The 17,857-nt window shown below is 41.8% G+C and overlaps 1 protein-coding gene across 3 annotated transcripts in view; it reads left to right on the forward strand.

Moving 5' to 3' along the window:
* LOC105465663 (phosphodiesterase 7B) overlaps positions 1-17,857 on the forward strand; it is a 333,358-nt gene that overhangs the window by 297,803 nt on the left and 17,698 nt on the right. For all 3 annotated transcript variants that reach the window (XM_011714218.3, XM_071096499.1, XM_011714217.3), the window contains one exon: positions 16,820-16,911. In XM_011714218.3, the coding sequence (XP_011712520.1) occupies positions 16,820-16,911 (92 nt within the window). The remainder of the gene's footprint in view (positions 1-16,819; positions 16,912-17,857) is intronic.

Genomic DNA, 17,857 nt, shown 5'->3' on the forward strand with positions numbered 1-17,857 from the left:
TTAATCAGCAATATAAACTTACTGCATATATTGCAATATATGGCTGATTATCCAAGTCCTAGAAGTTCAAAGATGAATGAAACACAATCTCTGCCCTCAAACATTTGTTCAAACTCAGATGCTCAAAATGAGCAAAATCCAAGCAAACTTAATCCCAATTTGAAAGAGGTTTGAGGGATTAGTTCATGTTGATACAATTGTTTTTTTAAAATCTTTAAAGAGTAGATACTTGTGCTGTTCTTTGTATCCAAAGATGTTACTAGAATAAAGTGAGCTACTGGTTTGGTTTTTTTCTCCCCCCACAGTAGTAAATTTATTCTCTAATTCTCTGGCCTTGTCCCTGTAAGGAAAGAGAAGAGAGAGGGATCCATGTATGTGTCTGTGTGTGTGTGTGTGTGTGTGTGTGTCTGTGTGTGTGTGTGTCTGTGTGTGTGTGTGTCTGTGTGTGTGTGTCTCTGTGTGTGTGTGTGTCTGTGTGTGTGTGTGTTTTCAGAAACAGGGTCTTGCTTTCTCACCCAGGCTGGAGTGCAGTAGTGCGATCATAGCTCACTGCAGCCTGGAATTCCTGGGCTCAAGCAATCCCTCCACCCCAGCCTCCCTAGTAGCTGGGACTACAGGCACCTGCCACCACACCTAATTCTGTTTTTTGTAGGGACAGGGTCTCACTATGTTGCCCAGGCTAGTTTCAAACTCCTGGCCTCAAGTGATCATCCCACCTCAGCCTACCAAAACATTAGGATTACTGTCATGAGCCACCTGGGACTACAGGCCTGAGCTACCATGCCCAACCAAGAAGGATCTCTTTGATGATGACTAGGGAGAAATTGAGGTATAGGTCTAGGGACCACATTCAGGACACTACCTGTATCAGTCACCTGTTCAACTGGTCTTAGGATCTCTTGGAGGCTGTAGATCCATGTCGTTTAAGATTTCAGAACAAAGTTAAAGGCAAGGCAGTATCACATAGCACCATACAGATATCTCCAGTGTTCTACAGCTGGCTAGAATACAAGCTGAAACTTTTCTTAGCCAAATTGGTACTTGTAAATACTGAAAGTAAAAATTGTTTACAAGGACTTGAAAATAATAGGAAATTTCAATTTTGTCAAAAAATTATGATCCCTTTATTTTTGGCTATATACCATCACTATTAACTATACTAAGGAACATCAAAAAGATGAAAAACATTTCTTTCAAAAAGTTCAGTTCAACAAACTATTTAACTAACCTTTGTTCAACACTTACTATGACCCAAACACTGTGCCAAATGCCTTTGATGTCATATATTATTAATCTTCACAATAGCCCAGTGGCTATTGATACTTGGGAAATGTAAGTGTTTTTCCTGAAAATAAGCAGATAATAGTAGAACTGGAATTAGAACTCAACTTTTTGGTTTCCAGAGCCAAAGTGCCTAAGAACTATGCATACTGCCTCTGAAATTCATACTGATCACCTACCGTGTGCAAGAAACTAACAGCTCTCCTACAATCCTCCTATTGTAGTGAGGCAGACAAGAGTGTTCTAGAAAAGTGATCAAGGCCAGGAGCAGTGGGTCACGCCTGTTATCCCAGCACTTTGGGAGGCTGAGGCAGGGGGATCACTTGAGGTCAGTAGTTGGACAGCCTGGCTAACACGGTGAAACCCCACCTCTACTAAAAATACAAAAATTAGCTGGACGTGGTGGCACATGCTTGTAATCCCAGCTACTTGGGAGACTGAGACAGAAGAATCACTTGAACCCAGGAGGCGGAGGTTGAAGTGAGCCAATATGGCACCACTGTACTCCAGCCTGGGCAACAGAGGGAGACTCCGTCTCAAAGAAAAAAAAAAAAAAAGAAGAGAAAAGAAAAGTGATCTAAAGTGTGAGAGGCTTGATAGATACTTTAAAGTATTTAGCTACAAATGAATGTGATGGGAAGACAGGGGAAAGGGAAACTGATTCTGCAGATAGTTTCAGGGGGAAAATAAAGAGCATAGAAAAAGAATGCTATAAATTGGGCCTTAGAAAGTTTGAGTAGACCGGGTGTGGTGGCTCACACCTGTAATCCCAGCATGTTGGGAGGCCAAGGCGGGCGGATCATGAGGTCAGGAGATTGAGACCATCCTGGCTAACACGGTGAAACCCCATCTCTACTAAAAATACAAAAAATTAGCCGCGCACGGTGGCGGGTGCCTGTAGTCCCAGCTACTCGGGAGGCTGAGGCAGGAGAATGGCGTGAACCCGGGAGGCAGAGATTGCAGTGAGCCTAGATCGTGCCACTGCACTCCAGCCCGGGCAACAGAGCGAGACTCCATCTCAAAAACAAAAAAAGTGTAACATTTTTAATAGCTGAGATGAAAATAAGGCAATAGAGGCAGGATGAGCTGATGTACTTTTAGAATTAAATTCCACAACTCCAGAATAACTGAAAATGGAATGTCTGGTGGCCTTTAGCTGAGTATGGTCCTGCCATCTACAGCCCCGTCTCTGATCAGTGTCTTGTGCCTATCATGATTCCGTGCCCATGCTCTCTTTTGTAGTAACTTCAGATTAGTTGGACAGGACATGACCTGGATCAAGAAATCTTTACTCCACATTACGTTATAGATGAGGAACTGGCACAAATCTTCAAGTTTTCAATATCAAAGGGAAAAAAGATAACGTTACATAATATGTAAGCTGAGCAAAACCAACCAAAATACAACACGTGATATTTTAAAATCTTTGCAAACGTAGCCTTTTAGCCTCTCAAGGGCCTGTTTGCTGAGATACAAATGGGCTTTCAGGGAGCTATTTGCAAATTTTCACAGGATGTCTGTATGAATATTTGTCTAGGAAGAGGGTCTATAACTTACTCTCATCAAATTTTAAAATGAGTTGCAGATTCTGAAAATGTTAAGAACCATGGTAATGAATGAAAAATATATATGTACATATATACACAAAAATTATGCATGCACATTTGGTCAACAAGAATACCGTAGAGAGGATGTGCCAGGAATTATGTGGCTTGGGGAACACCCTGTGCGTGACTTTGCTACAATCCAGACTTATTATAAATGAGATAAAATGGAAGAGGGCTTCCTCTCCCTCCTTCTGTTGGCTGTGCTCTTTTAGTTCTAATAAATAAGAAGATCATTGCATAACATCCAGCCTGTTATTCTGCCCTGAGATAAAGAGAGAGAAGGGCAGCTGGAGTGAAGGTCAGGTCAGAGGGCTCCCTCCCATGGTCTGTTCTCTGGGCGGGACTCACTCACTGAACTGCCAACCAAGTTCAACATGAAGGCACTGAAGGCACTTCCACTTGGCACCTCTCTCTTCAGACTGGAAGCAGTCCAGGTGTCCAGGATGGACTGGGAGGAAAAACAGCACGTGAGAAATAGAACCAAGAATTTACTTTCTGTTCCTTCACCCTCCAACCCACATACAATTTTAATGGTGGGCTCGGCAACTGTGCAAAGTAAGCATTAAGTCACATACAACATTGGTGATTATGAATTGTAAAGGCATAACTTTCGGTTCAATTTTAAATTTAACTCCTTTCGATAGAGTCCAACAACATGGACTCTATCATTTACTCATGACAGAGCATCCTTAAAATAATGACTTAAAACATTGTCCCATAAACATTTTATTTATTGCATTCTATAATGTCTTGCAGAAGTTTATAATCAGTTTTCTCAGTCATTTATCACAAGCACTTAGAGGGGGTTCAGCATTTTGAACCACTTTTTATTCTTAATGAGTCTGAATCACAGACATGAAGTTGACCTAGCCAGGAGAATATTCCTTCCACGTGGTCCTATGACCCCCCCCCATCAAACAAACCTCTGCAAAGATTAACGTAAGCTCACAATTTCTACAGTATGAAAGGTGTTTTTGGAAAGTAGTGTTAAAATTATAAAAGGAGCCTCAAATTTGACTTTCTGTTCCATAAAGTTTCTGCCATCCCCAATCTGAACCCCAGGCTTCTCTGCAGACAGCAATTGGTATCCCCACTCCCTGCTCTCAGCTCAGTGTCTTGGACAGATGAAGAACAAATAAGAGAAAGATATCTTCAAACAGTCATTAAACAAGGCAGTGCTATCATTTCTTCAAGGGCCAAGGTCTTGTTTAGGGCTCAAGGAGCTTCTATTCCACTGAGACCTCCTAGGCTGGGGCTCTCATAGCGTTACCAAGGAGACCACTTGGCTTGTTAGGGAAGAACTCAGCAGCCTCCATTATCTCCTAAAGTCTTGCACCTTGTTTCATGAGCAATTAAAAATGAAAATACAGACAATGTTCCTGATGTTTTTCTTTCTGTATCCTCTGGATTTAAATTGTGCAATTAACTCTGGTTCCTGTTGTACCCCAGATTCAGTTTATCATCATCATTTGAAGTATTTTAATCAAAGAAAGTGTCCAACAAATAGAGGAAAAAGCAGTTTAAATCTGCCTTGTATGATAGCAACTCTGCTCAGCCAGATTCTGTTTGCCAAATACCCTCTTGACTTAATTTGAAAACCTGTGTTGGTGGTGTATTAAAGGCCAGGTACGATACTAGCAAAGGGATTGTTTTGTTTTTAGGGTGAAAAATACTTGCTAATTCAGGCACAAAGGGAAGTGAAGCTTTTGCCTTAGAAGTTGGAAGGGTTTTTTTTTTTTTTTCAAATTAAAGTTCGAATAGGTTTTGTTGTCACAAAGGTAGATGCTCACTCCTTCAACTTTAAGATGAAGATTACTCTTAAAACTGCAAGTAGGAACAGTTTGAGCCACTAGAACACATTGTCATCAGGATAATGTGAAATTACTGAACTGATACTTCTTAAAAGTAGACAGACATGGTACCTGATGTGGTATTCTAGAACCGGTTAGGGTTTCAAAGGATAGTAAATTGTATCCTCTCACCACGTGTTTAGATCTCCATGACCATTTCGGATGCTTTTCTTCTTTTTCTCAGTCTACCTTTGGTTGATATGAGTCATTGAGCCTCTGTGAAAGATGAGTCTGTAGGAGTAGAGCTGCTTCTTGCTAGGGAGGATACAGCATTCTTATCTCTGGCAATTCACTAAGAAATCCCAGTGTATGCAAGTCTGCTCGCCACCCCTAGGTTCAGGGCACCAGCATCATCCTCTCATCCACCTACTCTCAGCCTTGCCTGGTTTAGCCATTTTTCCACTATGAAGACAGAAGGAGTTTCCTGAAACTCAAATCTGACCACATCAATTCCTGCTTAAAACCCTACTATGCCTCAGGATTGAGTCCAAATGACTTAACACAATTTACCATCCCCGTTCTGATCTGACCCCTGCCATTCCTTCCAGCCTCACTTCCCACCATTCCCCTCCCAGGCTTCTGTGCATCGAGGCTGAACTTCCAGTTTCCCAAACATATCACTCAATCCTTTGTCCATTCAGCAGATATATATGGAGTGCTGAATATATGCTAGGTGCAGGAGTACAGAAGATGAACAAAACAAACAAAAAAGTCTGCTTTATTCTAAGGGAAACAGAAAGTAAGTAAAATATGTTTTCTATTAGAAAGTGATAATTCCTAGATAAAAACAAAACAAGATAAAGATATAAAGTATTCCTCTTGCTTACAGATCTTCACACCCATGCTCTTTCTTCTATTTGAATAAAATGTAATATTCCATGGTATATTTTACTCAAATACAATATACAATAGAGTATGTTGTCTGTACTCTCTGATTCCTCTCTAACTTGCTCATCCTTTTGATCTCAATTTGGACATATTTCCCTCCTGAAAGCCTTCTTTTTCTCTAAAATTCCATCTTAAAGCCCCTCCTATGTGATTTTCCAGTACTCTCTTACTTTCCTTATCACAGTATGTTTCACTCCAATCGCTATTGCCTGATTAGATGTCCACTTCCCAGACAGACAGTACATTTCTGGTCACCTAACTCATTCACTGTGATATCCTCAATACCCAGAACAGTTCTGATGTCCAGGGAATATTTAATAGCTTCTCCTGCTTATTATTGCAGTCTTACTAAGAATACACAGAGAGTATACCATGCAGAAGGAGTAGCAATGATTAAAAATTCTTGGAATGATCTCATTGCATCTTGGAATTGACAAATGCAACCTGATACATGTTATTTCTTGAGTCATTTACCTAATCCTGTTGTCTGTGAATGAGTAGTGGGAGGGAACCAATTGCTGTAATAATTTTAAAATTTCTTTGGATTTTACCTGAGTCTAAGGATTTCACTACAGAAGATCCTAAATCTGGCTTCTATCAGATATTGACCAAAAATTCAAATAGGGCTCTTTCTTTTAACAGTTCTTTTAACTTTTGCAGCTACTGAACTTTGGGGTATCAATTACTCAGCACCCATTCAACAAATATTTACTTATTTAAGTGGCACTGTGCCACATACCATGGCACAGAGATGAATACGATATGCTCCCTGCCCTCAATAGCAGTCATATATGGCCACAGTTTTCACACAGGGTATGTGTGCCCGTGGGGATATGTGAAGACTTTCCAAGGGGTACACAGGCATAAACAGCGTTAACAGAATCCATTTTTAGGTCCTTAAACTGACCTGCCTGGAATGTGCTTGCAGGGCAGTGAAGCCAGTTCCACTTTTCCACTTACCTTTCACAGTTACCCTATTTCCACTTTCCAAAAGACAGACAGATGTCTGACTCATTCTAAGTTATATTTTATACTGATATGGGTATAAAAATACCAAAGGAACTGTATTAGTCCATACTTATGCTGCTATAAGGACACACCTGAGACCAGGTAATTTATCAAGGAAAGAGGTTTAATTGACCCACAGTTCCGCAGGGCTAGGGAAGCCTCAGGAAACTTACAATCATAGCAGAAGGGGAAGCAAACACGTCCTTCTTTACATGGTGGCAGGAAGGAGAAGTGTGAGCAAAAGGGAAAAAAACCCTTATAAAACCATCAGATGTAATGAGAACTCATGCACTATCACGAGAACAGCATGGGGGACCACCCCCATGATTCAATTACCTCCCACCAGGTCCCTCCCATCACATGTAGGGATTATGGGAACTACAATTCAAGATGAGATTTGGATAGGAACACAGCCAAACCATATCATTCTGCCCCTGGCACCTCCCAAATTTCATGTCCTTGCATTTCAAAACATAGTCATGCCTTTCCAACATTCCCCACAGTTTTAACTCATTCCAGCATTAACCCAAAAGTCCAAGACCATAGTCTTATCTGAGACAAAGCAAGTCTCTTTTACCTAGGAGCCTATAAAATCAAAGCAAGTTAGTTACTTCCTAGATACAATGGGGTCACAGGCATTGGGTAAATACACCCATTCCAAATGGGAGAAATTGGCCAAAACAAAAGGGCTACAGGCCCCATGCAAGTCCACCATCCAATAAGGCAGTCATTAAACCTTAAAGTTCCAAAATGATCTCCTTTGACTCCATGTCTCACATCTAGGTCACACTGATGCAACAGGTGGGCTCCCATGCCTTGGGCAGCTCCATTCCTGTGGCCTTGCAGGGTACAACCTCCTTCCCAGCTGCTTTCACGGGATAGTATTGAGTGTCTGTGGTTTTTCCAGGTACACAGGTGCAAGCTATAGGTGGATCTACCATTCTGGGGTCTGGAAGACAGTGGCCCTCTTCTCACAGCTCCACAAGGCAGTGCCCCAGTGGGGACTGTGTGGCGGGGGGGCTCCAATCCTACATTTCTCTTCTGCACTGCCCTAACAGAGATTTTCCATGAGGGTTCTGCCCCTACAGAAACTTATGCCTGGACATACAGGCATTTCCGTACATCCTATGAAATCTAGGTGGAGGTTCCCAAACCTCAGTTCTTGATTTCTGTGGACCCACAAGCTCAACACCATGTGGAAGCCGCTAAGGCTTGGGGTTGCACCTTCTGAAGCAATGGCCTGAGCTACACCTTGGCCCCTTTTAGCCACGGCTGGAGCTGAAGCAGCTGGGATGCAGGGCACCATGTCCCAAGGCTGCAGAGAGCAGAGGAACCCTGGACCCTGGCCCAGGAAACCACTTTTACCTCCCAGGCCTCCAGGCCTGTGATGGTTCAGGCTGCCATGGAGGTCTCTGATATGCCTTGGAGACATTTTCCCCATTGTCTTGGTGATTAACATTTGACTCATGACTTATGCAAATTTCTGCAGCTGGCTTGAATTTCTCCTCAGAAAATGGGTTTTTCTATTGCATCATCAGCCTACACATTTTCCAAACTTTTATGCTCTGCTTCCCTTTGAATGCTTTGCCACTTAGAAATTTCTTCTGTCAGATACTCTAAATCATCTCTCTCAAGTTCAAAGTTCCACAGATCTCTAGAGCAGGGGCAAAATGCCACCAGTCTCTTTGCTAAAGCATAGCAGAGTCACTTTTATTCCAGTTCCCAACAAGTTCTTCATGTTCATCTGAGACCATCTCAGCCTAGACTTTATTGTCCATATCACTATCAGCATTTTGGGCAAAGCCATGCAACAAGTCTCTAGGAAGTTCCAAACTTTCCCACATTTTTCTGTCTTCTTCTGAGCCCTCCAAACTGTTCCAACGTATGCCTGTTACCCAGTTCCAAACTTACTTCCACATTTTCAGGTATCTTTATAACAGCACCTGACTCTCAGTACCATATTAGTCCATTCTCATGGTGCTATAAAGACATACGTGAGATTGGGTAATTTGTAAAGGAAATGGGTTTAATTGACTCACAGTTCCACAGCACTGGGGAGGCCTCAGGAAACTTACCATCATAGTAGAAGGGGAGGCAAACACATCCTTCTTCACATGGTGGCAGGAAGGAGAAGTGCCGAGCAAAGGGGAAAAAGCCCCTTATAAAGCCATCAGATCTCATGGGAACTCTCTCACTGTCATGAGAACAGGTTGGGGGACCACCACCATGTTTCAGTTACCTCTCACCAGGTCCCTCCCATCACATATAGGGATTATGGGAACTACAAGATGAGATTTGGATGGGGACACAGCCAAGCCATATCAGGAGCAATTAAAAATATTAAAGGAAGTCTCCTGTAACTGAGGTACGATAACTCCCCCATTCATCTCATAAACAGACATATGACCAATAAATTATTATTCTTGAGCATAATTATTATTTCCAAATTTGCAATAAACATGTGTTTTGACCAATGAGTTACTGATAAGAGTTACACTATAAACTCAAGCTGGAAAAATATTTAGTACTTAGAGCCTGATGTTAGGAAATATTTTTAAATCAAATTTCAATTTATAGAATTTTGTTGCAGAGAAATAATAGAATGATAATAAAAGATTTTCACATATAAAATTACATTACATTAAAATAAAAATCTATGGAGAAATAGAATGAAAATATAAGCTCTAGAGGTAAAAGAATTTATTTAATAGTTCTGACTTAAATAAGTTAAATTATTCATGTGGGTGTTTTTCAATGGGTGCTGAATGGGCATTAAATGCCGTTGTTATTAGGTTCCCTTAGACACATTTAATACCCAAAAGAGTGATATAGTAATTTTATATTAAAATACCAACATTCACTAATACACTTGACATTACATCTTTTGTAACCACTCACACTTATGATTTTTGAAAGTTATCAGCTCTGAAAAGTATGAGAAAAATACAGTTTTTCAAAATTCACTGAATGAGCAGTCCACTGACATGTGGGAACAAGGCCAGTGAACAAAGTTGTTACAAGGTGTAATAGACACTAGGATAGAAGTTTCCTGTGGGTGTAGGAGGTCTGGAAGATGAAGCTGTCAGTTCTGTTGAGAGAACCAAGAAAGGCTTTCCAAGCAGATCAATGATTTGTCTCAGAAATAAGTAGATAAGGTCATGTGTGTGTGTGCATGTGTGTTCCCAACTTTATTAAGGCAATTCCTCTCACTCTTTTTTGGAGTTATGTAATCCTTTATTATCATTTCCTATGCCCAAACCAAGCCTTACATAAATCAAGACATTGAAAAGGCCCTCTCATTAGCTCTTTCGGGATGACATGGAAGACAAATTAACTTTAAATGTACTTGGTATATTTGTGATTTAAACAAGAGAGAAGTTTATTCCTAACTTTCATAAAAGTTTGGCAGTTGGAAGTCCAAGGAAGACACAATAGCTCCACAAAATCATTACAGACCCAGGATCCTTTTAGTTCTACAATCTGTCATCTCTTGAGTAGGGCACTTGTCCTCCTCACCCAAGGTAGCTGCTGGAGGTCAAACCATTCCTGCTGCATTCCAGTGAGAAGATAGAATGGGGAAAAGCAACAGAAGCCTCTCTCAGATGAGTCCACCTTTGCTTTAAACAACCTTCCTGGAAATCCCACACACTTCTGCTAACATTTAGTGGATCAGAACTTCACCAAATGATCCCACCTAGTTGTAAAGGAGGCTGAGAAATGCTGTCTTTATTCTGAATAGCCATAAGCCCATTTAAAAACTGAGGTTCTATGAGTAAGGAAGAAAGGAAATCGGGTAAACGGGATGAACAAACAGGAGTCTCTGGCATACCTGACACTTAATCTTAAACCTAAGGCCATCAAAATGATGACTTGGTGTGATCCTTCCCTTTGTGTAACATTCTTCCTCTAACCCACCAATTACTACAGCACTTACATAACCGTTGTGTTTTCCTTTTGTTGTTGTTACTGCTTTGGTTATTTGATATCCTCACTGTGCTGCCATGTGTCTAATGGCACCTCAAACTCCACATGTCCCACACTGAACTCTACACCTGCTCCACTGCAGCTTTCCCAGTTAATGGGCACTCCATCCTTCTGTGCCCATACCAGAAACACTGGAATCATCCTGCAGACCCAGAAATCAACCACCTCTCACCACCTCTGCTGCTACCTCCCCCATCCACATCTCTATCACCTCTTACCTGGATGAGTGCTATTGCCCCAAATAGCCTTCCACTTGTGTATTAGTCCCTTCTCACATTGCGATAAAGAAATACCTGCGACTGGGTAATTTATAAAGAGGTTTAATTGGCTTATTGTTCCACAGGATGTACAGGAAGCATGATGCTGGCATCTGCTTGGCTTCTGGGGAGACCTTAGGAAATTTACAGTCCTGGCAGATGGCAAAGGGAGTAGGCATTTCACACAGCTAGAGTAGAAGCAAGAGAGTGAGTGATGACAAGGTGCTACATACTTTTAAACAAGCAGATCTCATAAGAACTCACTATCGGCCGGGCGTGGTGGCTCAAGCCTGTAATCCCAGCACTTTGGGAGGCCAAGACGGGCGGATCACGAGGTCAGGAGATCGAGACCATCCTGGTTAATACGGTGAAACCCCGTCTCTACTTAAAAAAAGTACAAAAAACTAGCCGGGTGAGGTGGCAGGCACCTGTAGTCCCAGCTACTTGGGAGGCTGAGGCAAGAGAATGGTGTGAACCCGGGAGGCGGAGCTTGCAGTGAGCTGAGATCTGGCCACTGCACTCCAGCCTGGGTGACAGAGCGAGACTCCGTCTCAAAAAAAAAAAAAAAAAAAAGAACTCACTATCACAAGAACAGCATCAAAGGGATGGTGCCAAATCATTCAGGAGAAACCACACTCATAATCCAATCCCCTCCCACCAGGCCCCACCTCCACTATTGGGGATTACAACTGAACATGAGATTTGGCTGGGGAAACAGATACAAACCATTTCAACTTGTTTCTTCCCTTACCCCTACCAAAGTCTATTGTCAACATACACCAAAAGTGGCCTTATTTAAATGTAAGTCATATAATTTTACTCCTCCCAAACCCTTGCAGTGGCTCCATATTTCTCTCAGAGTAAAAACCAAAATGTTTGTAATTGCCAGAAGGCTGTGCCTGGTCTGGTGTCTCATGACCTTGCTGACTTCATGTCTTCATACTTCCCCTCTCACTGTGCATTGACCTCACAGCTGTTAGCTCCTCCCTTGAGGCCCTTGCTCCAGCTGTTCTCTCTAGAATGCTCTTCCCCCAGACAGGAATGACTAACTCCCTCCTGCCTTCAAGCTTTTGCTCAAATCTCACCTTTCCCCATGACTACCTTACCAGCCCCCACTATATCTGAAAGTGGGGACTCTCAGATGCCCATTATTCTGCTCTTCTCTCCATGCATTTATTATCTTCTAACATGCTATCCAACTCTTTCCAGCATGAAAGTATTTATTATGTTTATTGTTTATTGCCTGTCTCTCCCCATCTGATATGGTTTGGCTGTGTCCCCAGCCAAATCTCATCTTAAATTCTGTGGGAATTGTGGGAGGTACCCGGTGGGAAGTAATTGAATCATGGGGGCAGGTCTTTCCCATGACCTTCTCGTGATAATAAGTCTCACAAGATCTGATGGTTTCATAAAGGGGAGTTTTCCTGCACAAGCTCTCTGTTCACCTGCTGCCATCCATGTAAGATGTGACTTGCTTCTCCTTGCCTTCCACCATGATTGTAAGGCTTCCCCAGCCAGGTGGAACTGTAAATCCATTAAACCTCTTTCTTTGGTAAATTGCCCAGTCTCAGGTATGTCTTTATCAGCAGTGTGAAAACAGACTAATACACCATCTCTACCACTACTAGTTCCTTGTCTGTTTTGTTCACTGATGTATTCCAAGCACATATCACAGTGCCTAGAACATAGTAAGTGCTATGTTCACTTGTTGAATGAAATCAAGTAATTTGTTTTCTTAGCAAATTTATAGAAACTCTATGTGAGGCATAGGTTTGAGTGGGTACAAAAGGAACAAGGTCAGCTGCCTACTCATACCTAGCTTATAATGTAGTAAAAGAAAAGGAAGTGCATAAAGAACTCTAATACACATCAATGGGACTGAATTTAATAGGACCCAGGACTTCTGGAATGCCAGAGAAAAATTCAAAAAGAGTATAAGACTCAGGAGATAAAGCATTTGCCTTTGCCTGGAATGATTGCAGATGGCCTTGTGGATGAAGTATTTGAAGTGAAATTTGAAAGGCAGGGGCTGGTTTGATAAGTGAACACAGAGAAAGAGGTGTTTGCAGATAATAAACCACCTTGGGGGGCATTAGGGTAGCAAAAGGAAAGGACACCATCATATATTAATAATTTAATATTTATATTCGTAAGTTATAGTCTTACTAACATGATATCATTTATTTGGACTATAAGAGCTTTGTTGGAAAGGAGAGGTCACAAGATTTTTAGCAATAGAACCAGATTCAGAGGTAAATGCAAGAATTCCAATGTGGGTTTAGAAACTAGTATCTAATTAGAACAATCAACCTTAGTTTTTTTGTTTTTTTGAACAGCAACTATAGGTAATTTTGGCAAATTAGGTATAATTCCAGGTATTTATCAGCTTGTCAATTTCAGGCTTCTGATGCTTGGATGTGGTAGCACAGAGAAAATTCTTGGGAGGCAGCAAGGGCGGTATGCAGAGCTTAGGTTTGAGTCTGTAGGCATGGGTGTGGCCTCCCTAAGAAACCTGAGTTTTTTATGACCTATGAATTCATGATCAAAATAGTGGAGGGGTATGTGAGGTTTAGATGAGGGCATGAAAAGTGCCTGGCACAGAGTTGGTGATTGATGTTAGTCTCTCCTCTCCATGCTGTTCTTTTCTTACTCTCTGGAAACCACCATAGTGCCCCTATTTCTACCGCAGTTCTGGCCAAAACATGCTTTCATGCGTAATGACTCTTCCACAAAGGCTGTGTCTGCAATCATCTACTCTATTGTCTTTTAATCCATACCAGCTTCCAAGCTAACCCAATTTTCTTGCATTTCCCTGGTGCTCATCTCCAAATATGGTTTCACCAGCAAATTTCCCAAGTATCCTTTTATTCTGTCTTCAGGAAGATTATTAATGAAGATGTTAAGTCAGGCTGGCATACATCACCATGCTTAAGGCCATCTTCCAGACATTTTTGTTTCACTACAAGGGGATATGGTGTCATTTATCATCAGGTCTTGTTACAGCTTTCTGGCCCTTGAAAAACTAATAGGAGGGCACTCATATTCACATCTACTTGAATTAGTCTTGCAAATGAACTCATGAGCGACTGAATTAAATGTCATCGCAGAATTGAACATCTGTTACATCACACTAATCTATCACTCTCTTCTCTCCTAGATCTTTACAATCAAAACAAGTTAGCCTAGCATGTGATTTCCAATCAAGCTTCTCTTTTGTTGTGTGCCCAAGAGGAATTAATAGACCAGTTGATAAAAGTTACAAAATTTAATTACTGCTTCAAACATGGTCAAGTGGTAAATAAAGAATAATGACTCCTTGGCAATTAGTGAAATGAATAGCAATAGGACAGACTCTACAGAAGATGGGTATGAGACTCAGCCTCGTGAAACTTACCTCATAACAAAGTCTTGGAGATAAATGAGTGTGTAGTTTTAGAATCAAGAATAGTTTTAGAATCAAGAACAGTTGCAGCTTTCCTGACTTGTGTTTTCCTAATGGAGTATTGGTTGATTGTGTCACTAACAGAGATTCTCTTTCCTCATTTGCTGAAAAAGTTGAACATGATATGGGTGGCTCAGATACAGTAGGGACATGATATAATGGGATGGTTTTTAGCCTCACTTCTGACTCCATTTCGTCACTATATTATTTTCCTTGCTTCTTTTCCCTTACTTTTTAATTGTGGTAAAATACATGTAATATAAAATTTACCATCTTAGGCCAGGCACAGTGGCTCACGCCTGTAATCTCAGCACTTTCGGAGGCCGAGGCGGGCGGATCACGAGGTCAGGAGATAGAGACCATCCTGGCTAACACGGCGAAACCCCATCTCTACTAAAAAATACAAAACAAAATTAGCCGGGCCTGGTGGCAGGCGCCTGTAGTACCAGCTACTCAGGAGGCTGAGGCAGGAGAAAGGCGTGAACCCAGGAGGCGGAGCTTGCAGTGAGCCGAGATCGCGCCACTGCACTCCAGCCTGGGCGACAGAGCGAGACTCTGTCTCCAAAAAAAAAAAAAAATTACCATCTTAACCATCTTGAAGTGTACAATTCAGTGGTATTAAGTACTTTCATAATGTGCAATCATCACCACCACCCATCTCTAGAACTCTTTTCATCTTGCAAAACGAAACCCTGTGCCCATTTAAAAATAATTCCCTGTTCCTCCCTCTCCTTAGTCCTTGGCAACCACCCATTCTACTTTCTGTCTCTAAGACTGTGGCTGCTCTAGGTACCTCATATGCATGAAATTATACAGTGTCTCTCACTTTTTATTGAATGTTATTTTCTTAGTCCATTTTCTGTTGCTTATAACAGAATACCTGAAACCGAGTAATTTACAAGGAAGCAAAATTTATTTCTTACAGTTATAGAGGCTGAGAAGGTCAAGATAGAGGGAGTTGCATCTTGGTGAGTCTTCTTGCTAGTGGAGACTGTGCAGAGTCCTGAGGCGTCTCAGGGCATCACACAGAGAGGGGACTGAGCATGCTAAAGTGTTAGCTCCTCTCTCTTCCTCTCTCATAAGCTACCAGTTTATCTTCCATGATAATCCATTAATCCATAAATAGATTACTCCACAATCCAATCACCTCTTAAAGGCCCCACCTCTCAATACTGTCACATTGTGGATTAAGTTTCAGCATGTGTTTTGGAGGGGACATTCAAACCATAGCAACCATCCTCTTATGTTTTGTAAGATTATAACCACTCTTGAAACAAAATGGAGACTGAATGAACAAATAAAATATTGCCTGAGGTCAAGAGGAGTTCTAAGGCCGGGCGCGGTGGCTCAAGCCTGTAATCCCAGCACTTTGGGAGGCCGAGACGGGCGGATCACGAGGTCAGGAGATCGAGACCATCCTGGCTAACACGGTGAAACCCCGTCTCTACTAAAAATACAAGAAAATTAGCCGGGCGAGGTGGCGGGCGCCTGTAGTCCCAGCTACTCGGGAGGCTGAGGCAGGAGAATGGCGTGAACCCGGGGGCCGAGATCGCGCCACTGCACTCCAGCCTGGGGCACAGAGCAAGACTCCGTCTTAAAAAAAAAAAAAAAAAAAGAGGAGTTCTATTCTGTATCTATGAAGTCAGTGGTAAGGACATAATGTTTGCTAATTAGAACAAAACACAATCGAGTGTAAGAAATATTCATCATTTAAATGGTTAATTGTTCAGATAAAAAGCATATTTAAAATAACAGGTCAAGGGAGAGATTGAATATAACACAGGTTCCCTCAAGGACAGCAATGTTAAGATAACTGAGCAAGGAAGTAATTGTAGATTCCAACTCACGGATTTAATCAGCTAAATGCCAAGGTACTGGTCACAAAGATTACCGGCAGAGCTGCCTGCAAGATAATGGTTCTCAAACCTTAGTGTACACGTGAATGTATTACCACAAGCCTATCAAATCAGAACCATAATTACTGCGACTCAGGAGTCTGAATGTGTCACCAGCTACCCTGGTGGTTTGGTCTTAGGAGGTTCTTAGTGTTAAGAAATGATGGTCAGTGCAGTAGATTAGACCAGAGATTGTGAGGCTTGCCTCCAATCAGTCTGCTAGTATAATCTTGGATTATGTTATGACTATAGTGCCATGGTATCCATTACTACCTGTTTCACTTTCTTTCATTTAGCATGGCCTGACTGAGCTATTTAAAGAGGGGCAGAGGCAGGAGTGAATGATGCTGGAAATAGATCCTTATTCAACCCTGCAGCAGAGGGTCAGCTGTGGGCCCTGCTGGTCTCCCATCATCATCATAGCCTTGAGACTAGACCTCATGGTTGTTTTATCTTGTGGGTTTTGTTTTTTTTCTTCCTGGTCTGCCTCTGTGTCATCAGGTACAAACTGGAGGGAAAATGCTGGCATCCGTGGAGCTGTATTCAGCATGAAAGATCAGTATCTGGCTTCCCTCTCGTTTATAACTCTTACTTTCTTTCTTTCTAGAATATGTCTGTCCTGGAGAATCACCACTGGCGATCTACAATTGGCATGCTTCGAGAATCAAGGCTTCTTGCTCACTTGCCAAAGGAAATGACGTAAGTGCTGCCAAGATGAAACATACTGATGTGCACACAGTAAAGATAAGCCACTTTCTCTAGGGCAGGCTTGGGACCCTTTGCGTGAATGGCAGAGAGCCAGCCGGCTGTGCTTCCTGCCTGCACTGAGCTGTCTATCAGAGGAGATTTGGTGTCAGTTACAGCAACCCAGAAACCAAAATCTCTGTGTGCTTTCAAAGGGCCTTGCACAGTCAATGACCTACAGTCAGGAAAAGGGATAATAAACAGCTCTCAGTTTTCACACTCTTCAGCATCAGTGCTCGGCTTTGCCAAATTCCCGTCCTTTAGTTTAGCAAAATTGTCCTCCCATGTAGATCCAAGTAATAAATATTTATCAAGAAGGAACCCAGGCATTCTCAAGCTAGAGTTCAAAAAGTATGTTTTGTAATTGCCAGTCTTAGCAAAAATAGAAGTCAGAAATTCTTTTCTAAAATGTCTTTTACTAAGTAATTGAAATGGCCCTAGCAGTTTTTTCACCAATTAATTTACCTTATGTCTCTTGCACTTTAAATAGAAGAAGAGACACTCGTTTTCTGGTTCATTATTTGATAGCCATGGTATGTAGGCCGAGTCCCACTAAATCCGAGGCCATTGCTTCGTTTTCCTGCCGGCCCCAAGTTAGCTGCTAATACTGGCTTCCAAGGCCACCATTAATTCTGATCTGTTTAATGAACACGTGCAGAGCCCAAGAAACTTAGGTGAAAAGAGGACATAGATTGCTGTACCCTCCTTCGAGACAGGCACATAACTTGAGGTCAAGGACCAAGTGGTATCTCCCAACTGAACAAGCAGCATACTCTGGGTTGTGGATTGATTCCTGGCCCTCTGATTTGATCTCATGCTATTTCCTAGCACCCAGAGGAATGTGAAATTTGCAGGAGTAATTTCAGTTCTGATAAATTGTTACTCCCTGGAACTAAATAAA

This window comes from Macaca nemestrina, chromosome 5 (genome assembly GCF_043159975.1).
Source record: "Macaca nemestrina isolate mMacNem1 chromosome 5, mMacNem.hap1, whole genome shotgun sequence".
Lineage (NCBI taxonomy): Eukaryota > Metazoa > Chordata > Mammalia > Primates > Cercopithecidae > Macaca > Macaca nemestrina.